The sequence below is a fragment of the Apteryx mantelli genome, chromosome 4 (genome assembly GCF_036417845.1).
Source record: "Apteryx mantelli isolate bAptMan1 chromosome 4, bAptMan1.hap1, whole genome shotgun sequence".
Taxonomy (NCBI): Eukaryota; Metazoa; Chordata; class Aves; order Apterygiformes; family Apterygidae; genus Apteryx; species Apteryx mantelli.
Genome location: NC_089981.1, coordinates 42,016,147 through 42,034,384, shown reverse-complemented (window position 1 = coordinate 42,034,384; position 18,238 = coordinate 42,016,147). Strand labels below are relative to the sequence as shown.

Sequence of the window (18,238 nt, the reverse complement as noted above, 5' to 3'; positions counted from 1 at the left end):
TGCGAATAAACAAATGAAGATGTTTTTCCCAAGATACTGAAATCCAGGTTTTGAAATCATTCCTGCAGATCGAGGTTAGACATTGACAGCCAATTACTTGGTAATAGCCACCATTAGGCATGTTTGCACAAGTGGATATAGCTAGAAATGTCAGCCAGAAAGCAAAAAATAGGCTACATTTAATTTTGTAAGCTTCCAGACTAAAAGGTCCACTGTGTGATGAAGGTCTCCAAGGCAGAGCAGTGCTGGGGATATATACACTGTACAATACCTATATTTCGGTACAACATTAGTGCTTACGTTGGTAAGCACTTACAGTTATCATTGCTAATAGCAGCCCTAAACCACATGAAACTGATGTGAAATAGTCTGGTAAGAGAAGAGGGCTTGATGGTGCCAAAAGGCTTCACCAGCATACTTTTGGGAGGGCTGCTTTATCAGTGTATTTGTCTACTTGAAGTACTTAAACGATCCCCTTCCTAGTAACTATCTGCAAATTGTTAATGTATTTATCATCATGCAATATACTGGAGTAGATGATATAGAAAAGAATCCAAGAAAAAGTCATCAGCCAGAGAGATCTGGTTACATTAGTATTTGTCGTTCAACTTCATTTTTGATGTTCTCTGGCTTTAGCACTAGTTAGAAGTTAAAAATTCAGAAAATACCTTTTTTGCTTTTATCCTGAGAGGAAACAAATAGCTTTTTAGAAAGTGTTGAACTATAATTTACAAATAATATTATGTATACATATGCATACATAAATACGTGTATTTGTGTGCAAACCTCATTGGCTGCCTTGTATGTGTTTTAATACTATCTTTAACTACATAATGAGATCATATTTTTCTCAGAGGAACCCTGTGTCATTCAGTGCACAGAATGAAAAAACAACCTGAAGTTAGTACTTGGGTATGTACCAGCAATGAGCTCCCTGGTTTTGTGACTGTTTGTTACCATAAGGTATGCCAACTGCTTTAAAGCTGCCTCAAGTATTTCTGTATAACCTTCAGTGAATATAGTATGGATATATCCCTAGCATGAAACATTTAATCTGTAAATGGTTAAAATTTTACCAAGTTGTAATAACTGAAAGTAGTGTTGCATAATGGCAGATGGACATCCTTAATAATAGGTGGTATCACTGTTGTCTGTAATAAATATACTTGTACTGCTATACAAGTCAGCAGAGTAATGGAAAGCTTTACGGAAAACAGGCATATTTATATCCTTGAATAACATCAGCTATCAAATTTATTCTGCTTTGGAGAGATAATTTTCAAATTTGTTTTGAACCCTGGATTCATTCTGTTGATACACACATTTTAAAGGATTTAAACTAGCAGTGTAATGGCTTGGAATCTTTTAAGAATCCAAGATATTAATATCTTAATATTTTAAAGTATAAAATTATTTTTGTTTCATAGCACACTTTCACATACATGACCTCTGTCTTTTTTAGCTAGCTCAGTTATTACTTTTCCTTTTATGTTATATGACAGTTTTAATTAAATGAAAATTAAATTTCCATCTCCCTGAAAGCTATCCTAAAAAAATGGCATCAAAGCCCTCATACTTACATCAACAATAATCTGCAGTAAGCTCTGTGTAGCAAATTCTTATTGACATATGAGATGGAGTCCTGGCTCCACTGAAATCAAAGACAAAACTCCCATTGATTTCTGTAGGAGCTGTTTTTTTCCTGTGATTTTTCTCTCATGGTCTAGTTAAAAATGGAAGTCTGTGGTCAGCTCATGAATGCAGAATACTGTATCAGCACTTCAGGATCTGAATAGATGAACAAGCAGGCAGCATTTCTGATATTGGACATTTTGTTGTGTTGTTTAACTCGAAGCAAATAAATAGAACATCAGTGAACCTGCTCATTTGCTTAAAAGGTATATGTTAACTTTCTTACATCAATATGAATCTCACACTGATGTTATAATGCTTTGAATTTTGCCAATGATTTCAGTAAATGGTCTATAAGCAGTCTACATAAAGAAAATATTCCATCACATAAAAGTGTATTTGTCAGTTTACAAAACATGTCTATATGAAGTAATCTATTAATTTTTTCTGTAAGACTTATAACGGCAGACCTCCTGTCTCTTTATCGTTTATGGTTCTTGGAGTTATAGATGGTGTGGATAGGAAGAGAATAACTCATATAATTTACCACTGCTTGTCACAAACTCCTTTGGAGCCTTTGAGTTTCACCCTGCTGCATTCAGGGGAGCTTTCTTTATCAACACTAACTTTTCCATGCAGATCTGCATTATCAGTTCTTGAATCAGTCCATATATTCTGTGGAGATATGCACTGCTATGTTTTGGATACCCTGGAAAAACACATTGAAATCCATGACGCAGAAGTGTGCTAGTGCCTCAGTTCAAAGTATGTAGAAACAGAGTGCTCCAGTGTTAGCAAGTTACTTTGAAATTAACTTTTAAGTACAATCAAAACAGTTCAAAGTAAAAATACACTATTATTTTTATTTACAATGCTCAAAGTAGACAACACAGTTAAAAATTTCAAATTACTCATATCTTTTTGGTGGGTCAGGTTCCGCTTCCAGTGCTTGACTAAGCTGTTAGTCATGGAGAAATGATCTTTTTCACCTGATAAGGGCAGTGTAAAATTGCAGTGTGAATCACTTCCATATTTCAAATGTAGTCTTTCATATATGTGTGTGACCCTACAACTATGCTTTATACAAACATATGCAAGGGGACAGTGCAGTCATTATTGGCTCTTAGTAACTAAAACATTAGTAATGAGTCACTTATAGAGTGAAACTAGTTATGGAACGTGCTATCTTTCAAAAGTGCTGTGGTCCGTGAAGCATCATCAGTTCTTTACTAGGTAAGAAAAAGATGTAGGTGCAGTAGGGTTGGCGTTTGAGAGGATACAATTATGGCAGATGGGAAAGGTTGAGTTCACATTATCATGGACTGGTGTGGATGTGACCAGAAGACAGTTTGCCTATTTCACTGTGAAACAGTTTTGAACCTCTTAACGATTCCTTTCTTCCCTTTCCGCCCTCAGCTAGTGCAGACAGATCCCAGAATGTGAGCTATTGTTCTTTCTTGAGTGATTTCAGTCTCTCCTGGATAGCTGTCCCCAGAGGATAATGATTTGAAACATCACATTTTGCCACTCATTCAGTTCTATAGCAGCAATTTTCTTTCTGGTTCTTTTAAACATTTACATTGAATAGCTTGTTCAGATTTTGCCGAGACCCTGTCTGATGTGAGGCTTATATGAAAACCTTTCTGTGGCCAAGAATCAGGAGTGCATATATTGGAGAGCCTTGGGGAGAGAAAGCTTTGGGAACAGCTCACAGGGAAAAGGTGACAGTAGCTCCCCAGGAGTCCCTGCCAGTTCCTGTTGTAAGAAGGACTAGACTGGGCCCCAGATCCAGTGTTACCAGCCTCTGTGGTCTGATCTCTTGGTAAAGGTGAGAAACGTTTCTTATGAGATGTCCAGTGAGTTTCAGGAAGGAATAAAAAGCTTAACAAACATTGTAAATTATCATTCTAAGCCCACAGTGTATTTCTTCAAACTTGTCCTGTGAATAGTATCAACAGCTAGGAGCAGATACTTAATACCAACAAAACACCATCTGAATACAGGCCTTCTTTAGGAGAAGAGATGAGAGAAAGAATACACAGATGAAAAGATAAATTTAGGTGTTTAATGCATTTCTGGAAGGTGTTCAAATACTATCATCAGAATAATACAGGAATCTGTGGAATAGGACAGAACATTTTCTAATATTTTATCAAATTTAGTTTTAAATGTCATAGCATATTGGTCTTTTAAAACGTCATCACACCCTTTAATAGGCACACAAAGCGTATATTCCTGTGGAAATGAGATTCTGGGTTTCTGAGACTTAGTCCTGCCTGTGCTACTGACAACTTTCATTACAGCATATCCACATGGTCTCTTGTGGACTGCTGTGAGCAAGCTTCGCCCACACTCCACTTCGATGCAGACTGTCTTCGTGCTCTTGGGGCCAGGCTGCAGCAGTGCTGCAAGGCACATTAGCTTAGGGTCAGCAACAATCTAACAGTTGCTCCATGGCTGTAATTTGGAGGAACCTGCACCTAGTCAGTGCGGATTGTGGAGCTCATGTTTGCAAAATATCATGCAGACCTATACTATGTTTTGCCAGCTGATTAAATGTGTTAATGCCTCAGTTTCTGCAGTCATAAACTAAAAATAATATTACCTATCTCCCTTTCAGAGGCCTTGTGAGGATGCATTTATGTTTGATGTCTTATTAAGGCAATCCAGTCAAGGATGGGTTATTGTCAAAACTCCATTGTGTGTAAAGGGCACTGCAGCCCCTACGTTTATGCAGCTCCCAATGACAGAAGTATCAGGTCAGAGTTTGCTGTTCAGATTCAGGAAAATACTTGTAGGTAGTTGTTATAGGCCCCATGAGTCATCACATAGTTTCACTCTTAATTTTATTTCACTTGCTGCCTCCTAAATTGAATTGAAACATTTTCCCACTTGTAATATTCAAAGGTGTACAAATACTGTATGCAAGAGCACCTGTGACCTATTCATTGCTCAGTAGTGATAGATCTGGTAATAATGTGCTTGCTATTCTGGCTGTGCTGCACTTTGGTAACACCTAGGGTTTAATTGAAATACACTCTGACCTTGGTTTTGTTCACTGGGCATAGAATGGACATAATTACTATGAATCTGTGGAGGGATATTATTGCAAAATGTCATATTACTAAATTTGGCTCCTCACACCCTTTTGGAAAAAAAAATCAAATCTCAGTAAAAAACATTTTTCTACAATTTCATAAAGTCCTAAAACAAGCAATTTTCCAAAAAATTAACTTCTTATTTCTCTGTACCTATTTTTTTAACCAAAATGCTATCACAGTATGATAATTGCATTGCCCCTAACAGTTTCATATTCCTTCATAATTAAATAAACAGCTTGTAAATTGCAGACCGCAAATGCCTGTGTTCCGCTCTTACCTTAAGGGGTTTCCATAGCTACGAAGGACAAGAAGTTTAACCATCATTTGCCAGACTCGAGGCTATTTGCAGCCTTAACTTTTTATCTTCTGTCTTTTTCTCTTTGTCTCTTTGTTTATTAACAGAATGAGGGAGTAATTTGGACTCAGTTAGTCACTGCAAATGCAATGATGCAAAATGGACTCTGGTGCTTTAGCGTGTTATTAGCTGAGTATGTTTCTCACAGAAGGTCTTCTCGAATAATGTATACTGGCAATACAGCCTGTAGTTACCAAGCTTATGAAAAACTTACCTAGCACTTCTCCAGCTCAACATCAAATAATTCAGACCTTAAAAACAGAAGACCTCTCTTAAGACAGTGTTACTGCATAGAACTATTTAGGCAGATTTTAATTCACAGTACAAAAAGCATTGCTGCAGATTTTGCACTGCTGCTTTAATATAATTCCCTTTCACCCCACAGTCTGCTCTGTTTTTCAAATTACAAAATGAATTTGGAAAAACTGCACTTTGTAAATCACAAACATGATTTTCCATGCCACTGAAGTGGACTATCCTCTAATTTGTTAATCTCAGAATAATCTCAAGATCTTTCTAGACAACTTCAAAGTTTACCAGAGCATCTCTGTTGCCAAAGTATAGAAAGTACTACTGATTCACAGCTGCATTATATGTTCATTAAACTAAAATGATTGGCACAAATATTTCTGCCTCCTACTTTATATTATCTGCTGAGGTCAAGGGCTCAACAAGGCTCAAAGAAAAACTTTGTATAGGTAACAAGAATATTCAGCACTGACACTTTCAATTGGTGAGTATGCAAATTGTAATTTAGGAAAGGATGTTAAACCCTCAGGGTTTGGGCTTTAAAAAATAAACCCTAATTTTATGAGATTTAGAAGAAACTTTCTTAAGGGCAAGTATATATTCTAATTGCCAGTTTTTATCCTTGATCTTCATTGTACTGGTTGCTTTTGTATATATGTTGTTAGACTATGTGGTGTTCTGATCTGACACTTCCTACATCTCTTCTTATAGATTGTGAGCAGGGAGAAAACTTTGGAAGTCACTGGGGCTAAAGTCTTGGATCCTGCCAGCCTTACACTTTTTTTGCTTTTGCATCTTTTAAAACATTGTATTGTAGCATTCCATAGCCTTAACCTGCAGAATTTTGCTTGCTAGTTCAATGCAGTGCATTTATGCAGTATTTTGTTGAAAATGATGTTGATTTATATAATTTAATCTGTCCATATGAAAAAAATGATAATACTCTATGAGACCAGAACTAGTTTGTTTAAAATGAAGTATCACTGTAGTACCTTTAAATAGATGTAGGCTTAAATCACCATTAGTCTGCTTAAAACAAAGAAGAACTACAGTGCTCCAAGATAATGACCCCCAGATAACAGGAGTGAAAACTGCAGTGTTTTGGAGCACTGTTTTGGATTGTCATTTAATTTTGTTACTAAAGATTGTTGTTTTACTAATTTTGTTGTTGTTCACAGATGCCTTCCAATAGGGGATCTGTGAGTTTGCTTTGATAATAAAGCAAAAATGGATTAAGAAAGCATTCTTTTAATAATTATAGAGCTATTGTAGCTTATTCATTACCTACTGAGGTATTTCTAGCATAAGATAATGATTTGCTGAAGGTTCTTATATCACTTTGATTTGTATCATGGCTTTCACATGAGAAGTAGTGGCACACTGCTGTAAGTAATTAAAAGAATTTTGTTTTCAGGGCTATTGCAAAATTTCTTCTGTGCTGTTACCTTGTTTCTTCCACATAAATATTTGTCCAGAAGAATATAGAAGATAAAAGTGGGAAGAAGAAAAAACCCTCAGAGAAACTGTTTTATCAACTGAATTAGCAAAGTGAGAAGAGTGAAGTGGGGCTTGAATAACCCAAGAGATCAGTGATGAGGTAGAAAAACTTTTTACCTGTATGCAATTGGTTTGAATTGAGCCCAAGTCAATACAGAATGAAAGTTCCTAATGTCTACATGGGGTCTCAAGAAAATGAATCCAAATTAACTTTGAAAATGGACTAGCTAAACTGGATTACATTCTTTTATGGACACTGTTAATTAAAATTACAGTGGCCTTGATTCAATTTAGCTTAAATTAGATTCTAAATAAGAGTGACCACACAAAGATTTAATGCAATATAATTAACCCACTTTCAAAGTTAATTCCAATTAAATTTCTAGAATGTTTCTGGGTGGGCTAGTACCTAGCTGTATTTTGGTGGCTTTTATTAAATGAATTTAGGTTAGTTCATAGTGGACAGCTCATAGGTTGCTCCTATTCACACCACTGCGAGCAGTCTCGATAGAGAGATTGGGACTATTGTGGCCTTTTCACCCTTCGGGTGACATCTAGGGAAAGTGCAAGGGCCAACAAAGAAATCAACAAATTCCTCTTAATAAAAATCAGTATTTCATACAGAAATATCCATTACATTTTATTTGATGTTTTCTGTGTTTGTCCTATAAAATTAGCAAATGTTACCAATTGTATTGAAGATGCAATGTGAAATGAAGCTTGGGAGTAAAAGAAAATTTAGAAATCAAGGGACTTCCCAAACTGATGTAGTTTGAAAGTCTGTAAAACCTCTTAATTTCTGGCTAAAATGCAAATAATCTTGCCTGGATCAATGTGCACTAAATAGCTCATTTTTAAAAAAGGTCTATTTCAGCTTCATTTTTGTTAGCTGAAGTTATGGAGAAAACTACAAACCTCAGGAAGATGTAGTAGAGGAAAAATGAAATTGTGCTGGAAAATAAGGAGTTAAAATCATGCTGGAAAATAAATCTATTTTCTGTAAAACAAAATGAAAGAAAAGAAGAAAAAGGCAGACTGGATCAAACTCATCTTTGATTGAACTTCCCTGAAATCAATGGTGATTCAGTAGGATTAAATGTGTCCAACCACATTTAGGTCTTACAGGTCAGTGTCTTACCAGTTCAGCTGAGTCTTAGAGGCTTTGCAGAAGGGAAAGGGGGAAGTATCCACGGTACAGTAATATAAGCTCAACCTCCTACACTTACATGCTTCAAGGGGCCATAGGGAGTCCTGGCTGTGTCTAACCTGTGAAACACACAGAGGAGAGTAATTTGCATGGTGAGTGTCTCAATTTACCTAATCTTGTGACTAATCAATTTGCATTGCAGGGCTGCCTATGTAGCACTCTTTGCTGTCCACTGCATTCAACTAAAAATAAAATAAAAACCAAATAGATAAAAGCTGCTGGGCTTTGAAATCTCCCAGGTTGTTAGGCATTATTGCAATGGCTCCCCAAACTGTTGTTGAGACTTTTAAAGTCTCACAGCAATGAAAGGGAAAACTGATTTTTAAGAATGGAGGAAAGGATACACAGCTCTATAGTTGCAATGATGAGTTTTCCCTGTAAAATAGTCTGTTTAAAAAAAAAAAACTCAGATGGGAACCAATCTATGAGAAAAATGAAACAGGAGATTAAGGGGAGAAGGACTTGTAACCATACTTTAGCCAATCTATTTACTGATTTTGCATGTTTATTGTAACACTCTATTAAGAACATAGCATGTTATTCTGTTGTTGGTGGCAAAGAAATTCTATGGAGGAAAAAAATGGTGTTGTTGTACCATATACGGACAGGACATAGCATGCAAAGTGTTTCTACTTCTCTTGAGCTGAAGAGTGCTATTCCTGGGGGGCTGAGCCAGGTGGAAAGGAATTTCAGGACCGAAAGGCGGAAGGGGAGCAGGAGGGTATGATGAATGAACCCACAGCAACGTGGTTCCCCCAGCCCACCCCTTCACAGCCATATGGGGACACATATCTGAGGCTGCAGGGGCATCTGCAGAGCAGATGTCGATTGAGGATTTCTGACCCCAGTGGAGCTCCCTGGCCACAGTTCAGTCTGTTCAGGGACAAGGGTTTACCTAATGTGTTTCAGTATTTTGCGCAGCTAAAACAGATTGTGTGCCTGATTCCTGGTATCTAGACTAAAACTCTCCTGTCTTCTCCTGCTGGCACTGCTGCTGAAAGGGGATCAGTCTGAGATCCTGGGAGCGTTCAGGGTTCCTCAAAGAGTCGAAAGAGTCACCTCTGTGTAAGGTCGTCCTGGGATTTAGGCCTATTTTTATTGTTGTGCTCCATGCTCTGTTCTGTACAGAAACTATTTTCAATGCTCCAGTGCTGATACTACCGGAAGAGACTTTCCAGCATAATTAGCTGCTTGATGCACCTTGCTCCTCTTCATATGTTTGGAAATCTGCCATTTAATTTGTAACTGTAGAGTGGCTTGTTTACTAAAAAATGCAGATATCTTTGCAAAGGGTTTTTCTCAATAAGCTCTTTAAAAAGGTGTGGTGTACAGCATACGTAACTGTGCTATATAAAGTGAAGCAAAGGTGCCTTTTCTGAATGCATCCACATGTTGTCAATTTAATTGTGAAAAGTGATCTTAATGATCCTTATCTTGGAACTTCCTGGCACAAGCCTGAAGGAGAGTTGTGATGATTTAATTGTGTTTTAGCTGAGATTTATTCTGTGATATAGTTATGATGGTTTAATTGTATACTGGTAATTTAATCAGCTAATACCTGATACATTCTTTGTATAGTTTCAGTATAGCAACATACAGCATCCATCCTGCTTTTTTATGGCAGATGCACAGCCATCAACCAAAGTGTGTTAGATCACACTATATCATAAACTATATATTGTATAATAGATTAAGGCCTATACATTTATCTGTGATTGAAAAGAATCTGTGCATCTGAGGAAGTGGCATAAAACCATGGTCTTTGCATTTCTCAACTGCTGAGATGATTGTTCATAGGCCTCCACACTAGAAAGCTAAGTATAAGTTGTCAACAGCAACTAAACTGCCAGTGTGGCAGGTAAGGATCACTGGAGTTTAGAAAAACATCTTTGCTACCTGCCATGTCTCATTAGGCTTATGTTTAGGAATGGTATGGGACTTCTCTTCTATAATCAAAGTCCACCCTTACAGGAAAATCTGCCAGCGATCAGAGTGGTTATAGCCACTTCACACTGGTAAAATAACAAAAAATGAGGAAAGCACATCAGGCCTAATGCCTAATTACAAAAATAGAAAAATGAATTGTCTGTTCCATTTCAGTGCACCTTAGGAAGACTTCTCTGCATACACATGTTCAGCAAGTTAACTTATAGTAGCATAACTGCTCAATCCTTCAAGCTGTCCCTAAAGGAAGCTGCACTGTACCTCTCTGCAGAGGTAGATTAGCTTTGTCATTACTTTGTCTTCTGTATTGGATCTTAAGAAGGCAATGCTTTTTGCTCAAAAGGAAATGCGTATTACCTTGGGACTAACTGAAGAAATATCAGATAAGCTATAGAGAGAAGAACGGGCATATCAAATGCCTATTTGAGTAAAGATTTTCTGAATTCTGTAGAAATAGAGAACAAAACAAATTCCCGTATGTGTGTGTGTATATGTATGTCTCCATGACCATAAACAAAATATACATTACTGTACTAGAATGACAGATAATGTATGCTTTGGTAATTAGAGCAATTCCAGGGACAGGTTTAAGGTCATGTTTGGAAATACAATTTAATAATTTTATGGTGTTTGGGGAACTCACTGTGCGGTAAGGTTATCCTTAGCATTTTAAACTCCATTTTAAATAAATGCAGCAGAGGGCACTAGTGTTATTGAATTGACCATAGAGTTGATATTTTGGTACTAGAAAAATGCAAAAATATCCCTCAGAAGACAAAGAGTTGTCAATAGAAACTAAAGAAGTTGGTTGATGGTCTGTGTTCCATGGCTGGCTTTATAAAGCTAAACCTTCATGTGTATCTCTAGCACAATAGACAGATATTCAATAGCAAATTATTCTAGTACAGAGTTCCAGATGGGTCTTTATGTAAATCCCATTAAAATATTTCCATAATATTCTTCAAGGCTTTAAATGATTTTTCCACTGTGTTTTTGCACTGGCTACATTTTTTTCCCAGTGTATTACTATGATTTAAAATGACTCTGACATAAAATGACTGCACAAAGACTTCCAGAATGTTTAAGCTCTGAGCCGTGGAGGGCTACCAGTATAATAGAGAGGACCTTCTTAATACATTCATATCACCACAAGGAATCTCACTGCAATATATTACTTGGCTCATGCAAAGCTCATAGGTTGGAAGGCAGAGCTTGCAAGCAGTTGCCTGTTGCAGTTTCTTTTGGCATGGTGGCTTTTTTGCATCATCAGATCCCCTGTACTTCAGCAGTACGAGGCCCAATTAGTGTGGTCTTATGCTAAATACTATGTTTTGCTTCTTGTATTACCAAAGCAGAGGGGAAAAAAGTTTAGTAATGTAAATAAATCCAAAGTTAAATCAAATGGTGGTCACAAAAGCTAAGATTCACTCTCACTGCCTCTCACAAAGAGAAAAAAAGATTCCAGAGGAATAACAATATAGATCTCTCATATATTAAACAGGATGTAGCTAGAAGCAGAAAAAACAATCACACCAAAACATATGGAAACATATCTAGAACTTTCTATCCACATCTCAGAAAATGGCAGTCCTGACTTTGAACTTATACACTCAGGGCAACAAATAAGAAGTCAGTGAGCAAGTTTATATTTGAAGTATACATAGATTTAAATAATGTAGAAACATTCCCTAAGGGGCTTTGAGAGAGCATAGTGCTGAGATGTATGGCTGATTGAGACATACCTAGCACAGGACCCAGGGGAGAAAAGTAAACATAAATGCCAAAGGCTAGTTTGGCCTTCAGCACAAGGAAAGAGCTGTTCTGTGTGACTAATTCATTTTTTGGTTCAGTAATCAAATATAGGGATGATATAAGGAATTTAGTTCAAGATAAAACAAAAGCATTTTTTTTAAAAAACCTTTTGCAACCGAGACATGGAAACATTTTGCTTTGGGTGGAACAGATTATGCTAATCAATCTCATAACTCATGAAGTTTTTATCTCTTTTTTTCCTGTAGAGCATATGGGTAGTGATGGAAAGGGAAAGTCTGGGTGGAGGTGAAGGGCATAGTGGGATTTCTAGCTAAAAGTAGGAACAGGAGGGAAGTGCCTTGGAGTGCTTGCAGCATGGTTTGACATGCCTGGCTTTATGGAGACTGGCAAAGAAGCAACTGAAGGAAGGTTATGTATACACTGGCTGGTGCTGAATGTGCTTTTTTTTCTCATATCCTTTCTTACTCTTGCTACACTTTCTTGTTCTAATAATCCCATAGTTTTCCTACTCCTGCAAGGAATATGCAGGAATGAAACTGGAAAGTAGCAAAAAGAAAGGTAGAGAAGCCATATGGTATCTTGCAAAGTTGGCAATGGGTTGGCAAAATAGCAAATGGGTATGAAATAAAACATGAAAGAATCCTGTAGTATTACAAGCCAGACCCATGCCGTGCCAGGCATACAACGATAGTTGGCGGCCCTGAAGCTTAGGATAGCAGACCGAGTTCTCATCTCAATTACAGTGAAGAAAACAAAATTTCACCAGTGCAATGGTAAAAAGATGGGTTCAGTGTGTTTCTGTATCTGTTTTATTACTTGTTAATGGAATTCATTATTCAGTCCAAGTCCTTGGGGGATAAGATTTAAACAAATTAAGAAAAAATGGGAGAGAGAGAAAAACAAACAAATCTACCCAATAAAACAAAACCAGAGACAAACAAAAAGGTTAATACAATCACATTAACGATCATGGGAGATGGTTAATAACTGTTCAGCAGCAAAATTCATGGATCACAGATCTTAACTAAAGAGCCTGAAATTGGTATTATACTCATCGATGTGATTCTGTTGACTTCAACAGGCAGATTCTTCTTCATGACAGTGTAAGAAAGATGGGAACCTGGTCCTTTTCACCACCGTTTTGCAGTTATTTTTATTACAGTTTTTTTTTTTTAATATATGGAAAGGAAGTGGTCTTTTAGTGAATTTTAGTGATGTAGTTTGAGAGTGTTTCTCCATCTGTTGTGGTCAGTACCCCTGAAGAGATTAATGACCTTGTAAGCCTGTAGTGGAAAGGAAGGCATGTACCACAGCCATCCCTCATCAGAGTCTAGTACATTATCCTAAACCTGTGAAGCTGATGTTCTGGAGTACGGTGGTTAGCCATTAGCAGAGGGAAGGGATGGAGAGCTGGGAGCAGTAACATCTGACACCACAGCCACAGGGTTCTCCAGAGACATTTGACAAAGTGTAAGCCATGGGGAGAAAAGTTCAGTGACTTGTCCAAGGTTGCAAAACACATTAGTTTCATGAATCTTTCATAACAAGACTGATGTTTTATAAATAGCGCTTATAGAGCAGATCAAACAAACAGATACAGCCCAGATCTTCCAATTACCATTCCCAGGTTTTTAACCATTATATTGGCTTTCTCTTCAGTAAGTTATTAAAAGTGAAAAGAAAACACTTGCTAGGTCTGAAACATTGTAACAAGTTCAAAAAAATGAAGAAGTAAATTCTCAAAAATATATTATCTGAATATATAATTAGAAAAAGGTCTTTCATTAAATGAATTACTGTGAAATGCAAATTAATATAATTTCTTTCTGTTTCTTTTTTTTTTTTCAAGAAAGATAGATTTTTACACAAAATGAAACAGTTTAGAGCTTGGAGTAGAAAACCTTTGCCTGAGAGTGTTTTGTTCTACTGAATATATGTATTATGCATTTGGGTTCTCTGGGTTATAAATATGCTTTAAGCTTGCTGTAATTTATAAGACTTCACTTTTGGCTGATTTATAGGAAATTTCATTAATCTCTACAGCAGAGGGACCTTGCAGTGAGCAGCAGATTGAAAATGAACTGAGGGCTGGGGGCTTTAAGAGCTACCACAAATGAATCAGGACTGAAAGACTTTGAATGGTAATGATCGTTTGTAGTGGAAAGGTCTTTTTTTCCCATTACACTAAGATCTGTAGGATTTTTGTAGAGATACCAATGAAATTGTCAACCCTGCAGCTACAGAGATATTTTTCAGCACTTAAATGGCTATTCTTATTTCTGTGTTCAGTGCACATTTACTAATGAGTGTTTCTCTGCTGCTGCTGCCAAACAAAGGAATGGAGGAGGAAATATCATGAAACTGGATGTTGCTGTTTAACAGTAGGGGAGGACTGATGCTCAGCATTTCACACAATCTGTGTTTCATTTGCATTATTGTTTTTTAAATCTGAAAAAAGCAAGATTTGACCTAATGTTTGCATCAGCTGCTACGATCAGTATTAAAGGCTTTACTTATAGTTGAACTCCCATGCAGCAATCACATTTGTATAGATAAAGAGTTTCACCCATACACAACAGGAGTCTCCACTTGCTCTTCATAGTATCTGTTAAGTCTTGTCTTAGAATGTAAGAAGAAAGTTAAAACCTTGGATACTTTGATGATTTCTATCTTACTCGTTTTTGCCTGTTGAGCCCTTGTCCATACTTACAACTCTTTTCCTGAGATATAACATTTCTTTTAGGTATCCAGTTTAGTTGAAATTGTTATCTGCTAACTAGCTACATATATTATTATTTGGAATGAGCAGAAAAAAAATAATGTCTGGATATGTCATATCTCATTGACACAGCTGTACGGGAAATAAAGTATGAGAATTTGTAAAAATTGTAGCTATAGAATTTGATGAAACTGGTAGAGTTGACTGAAAAGACTTGAAAAGTCTTGGTTTAGAGAGTGCATTTAAATATTCAGAATTAATTTAATGTTCTCCTTCTCCCTTCTTTCTTTCAGGCTATTCAAACTCCAGAAGGACCAATACCAAATAAATTATGAATGTTGAACAAGATGACCTTACATCCACAGCAGATAATGATAGGTCCTAGGTTTAACAGGGCCCTATTTGACCCCCTGCTTGTGGTGCTGCTGGCTCTTCAGCTTCTTGTGGTGGCTGGTCTAGTGAGGGCTCAAACTTGTCCTTCAGTCTGCTCCTGCAGCAACCAGTTCAGTAAAGTGATTTGTGTACGGAAAAATCTGAGAGACGTGCCAGACGGCATCTCCACCAACACCCGGTTACTCAATCTCCATGAGAACCAGATCCAAATCATTAAAGTGAATAGCTTCAAACATCTGAGGCACCTAGAAATCCTGCAGCTCAGCAGGAATCACATCAGAACAATTGAAATAGGTGCTTTCAATGGTCTGGCCAATCTCAATACTTTGGAACTCTTTGACAATCGTCTGACCACTATCCCAAATGGGGCTTTTGTATACCTGTCAAAACTGAAGGAACTGTGGTTGAGAAACAACCCCATTGAAAGTATCCCTTCTTATGCTTTTAACAGAATCCCTTCTCTCCGGAGGTTGGATTTGGGGGAATTGAAAAGGCTTTCATATATCTCAGAAGGTGCCTTTGAAGGTCTGTCCAATTTGAGGTATTTGAACCTTGCCATGTGCAACCTTCGAGAGATTCCTAACCTCACACCACTTGTAAAACTGGATGAGTTAGATCTTTCTGGGAATCACCTGACTGCCATCCGGCCAGGTTCCTTCCAAGGGTTAATGCACCTCCAAAAATTGTGGATGATACAGTCTCAGATTCAAGTGATAGAAAGGAATGCTTTTGATAACCTTCAGTCACTTGTAGAGATCAATCTGGCACACAACAATTTAACACTACTGCCTCATGACCTGTTCACACCACTCCGTCTAGAAAGGATCCATTTGCATCACAATCCTTGGAACTGCAACTGTGATATCCTTTGGCTCAGCTGGTGGATTAAAGACAAGGCACCCTCCAATACTGCATGCTGCGCCCGTTGCCACACACCTCCCAGTTTGAAAGGAAGGTACATTGGTGAGCTGGACCTGAATTACTTCACATGTTATGCTCCAGTCATAGTGGAGCCACCAGCAGACCTCAACGTCACAGAAGGCATGGCTGCAGAGATGAAATGCCGAGCATCAACCTCTCTGACCTCTGTATCTTGGATTACTCCAAATGGATCTGTTATGACGCATGGGGCATACAGAGTTCGGATTGCTGTGCTCAGTGATGGCACGTTAAATTTTACAAAGGTAACTGTGCAAGACACGGGTTTGTATACCTGCCTGGTGAGTAACTCTGTTGGAAATACCACAGCTTCTGCCACACTGAATGTGACTGCCCTGGATAACCCTGGTTACACATACTTTTCAACTGTCACAGTAGAGACTGTGGAACCTTCTCAGGATGAGGCACAGACCACAGAGCAGGTTGGGCCCACACCAGTTACCAACTGGGAGATCACTAACATGACAACCTCACTCACTCCACAGAGCACAAGATCAACAGAAAAAACATTCACCATCCCTGTGACGGACGCAAACAATGGGATCCCAGGAATAGATGAGGTTATGAAGACTACCAAAATCATAATTGGTTGTTTTGTGGCTATCACTCTCATGGCTGCTGTGATGCTGGTAATTTTCTACAAAATGAGGAAACAGCATCACCGGCAGAACCATCATGCTCCAACACGGACTGTAGAGATCATTAATGTGGATGATGACCTTACAGGTGACACACCTATAGAGAGTCACTTGCCCATGCCAGCAATAGAGCATGAGCACCTAAATCACTATAACTCTTATAAGTCTCCTTTCAACCACACAACAACAGTTAACACAATAAATTCAATACACAGTTCAGTGCATGAACCGTTATTGATCCGAATGAACTCAAAAGACAATGTACAAGAGACTCAAATCTAAAACATTTATGACATTATGGGGTGGGAGGGGAGGACAACAAAAGACAGTTTATAAAACAAATGACACAAATTACTGGGCTAAATCTACTGTTTCAAAAAAGTGTCTTTACAAAGAAAAAGAAATTTATTTATTAAAAATTCTATTGTGATCTAAAGCAGACAAAATTATGTGTATTCCTCAGAACCTGGTTTTGCTGCACTTATTTACCCTCCTCCTTTCCTTTTTCCTCCCCAGCCTACCCTGATTTCCATTTGCCATATTTTTCATAGGAGATCTTGATTCCCTAAATGAACTGGTCTAGGAAATTTTGTAAGAATTCTGTTACACTTTGGGAACTTTTATGGTGAATTCTAGTTGTGAGATTTGGTCTATTTTGTCACATTTTTTTCCTTTTTTTCTTTTCTTTTCACATGCCCTTTTGAAATTATTTGACAGGGAATGGTATGTTAGCAGCAACTTTACAAGTGAGAAAAAGAAATAAACAAACAATTTTTTTTTTTCATGTAGTGACCTGCTCTGTATTTACCAAAAGGACCATTTTGTGAAGAAGTGGGAAAAAGTAAAAGAAAAAAAACAAAACAAAACAAGAAATTAATTTACTTGTGCAAACCTGTGAAACCCATGATCTTTTAAACAATTCTAGAACCAGAATTTGTAGTTCAAACACTAAACTAAGATTATAAATAAAATATTGTTTTTTTCTGTACTTGGATATAGCTCATTTTTAGTGTGGCTTTAAACATCAAAAGTTTATTTAAATTTTTACAGTATTCTTCTGTGATGGTCCAAAACACAATCATTTTAAAGAGAATAATTAAAGCATTTTGGATCATTACTGAAGAATAACATAGTTTTCATTTTAGTATATGTAAACAACATACTGGCAAACAAGGATGCTTGACTTTTAATGCAAAATTATGATGATTCATTCTAACATTATTTTCATTTATCTCCTTTGTGTTGAGAGATATATTCCACAATACCCAGAAAAGTTCTACAAAAGTTCTACAAAGAACTTATTAAACAATGCTGTTTTTCTGTTACCCATAACTGTCAATAAGAAAAATTCATGTTAGTTTCAAAGCTAGTGTTTTCCAGGTCAGTTGTTTTGGTAGTCCTTCTAGACGTAAATATAAAATTTGTTTAGATATCTATAATACATATCAGATCTGCATCCCTATGTACAAAATGATACCAAAATACTATTAAAGGAGTAACTCACAGGAAGAAGTCTGAGCATTTTGGTTTAACAAAGAAGAAAGAAAAAACATACTCAGACAAATCAGAGGAGAATGTAGGTTACTGTAACTTGCATGACAAATTAAACTTCCTTTAGAGTAGCTAGTTTACATTGATTTAAACTCAGACTTATTTACCAATAGGAAATGTACACCCTTTTCCTTTCTTTTTATATGTGTCTTCTGGATTTACCTTACAGGTATGGGAGTGGTGTATAACTTGTATGCCGAAAGCTAAAAAGACAGATTTGCATAATAAAACCAGCTGTCA

The 18,238-nt window shown here is 37.1% G+C and overlaps 1 protein-coding gene across 2 annotated transcripts in view; it reads left to right on the top strand.

Moving 5' to 3' along the window:
• Window positions 1–17,435, top strand: part of LRRC4C (leucine rich repeat containing 4C) — a 98,745-nt gene extending 81,310 nt beyond the window's left edge. Inside the window, exons 2-3 of one of the 2 annotated variants that reach the window (XM_013959597.2) lie at window positions 13,802–13,899; window positions 14,771–17,435. In XM_013959597.2, the coding sequence (XP_013815051.1) occupies window positions 14,813–16,729 (1,917 nt within the window). In that variant the 5' untranslated portion in view covers window positions 13,802–13,899; window positions 14,771–14,812 and the 3' untranslated portion in view covers window positions 16,730–17,435. The remainder of the gene's footprint in view (window positions 1–13,801; window positions 13,900–14,770) is intronic. The other variant, XM_013959596.2, reaches the window with a different exon arrangement.
• The last annotated feature ends 803 nt before the right edge of the window (window positions 17,436–18,238 follow it).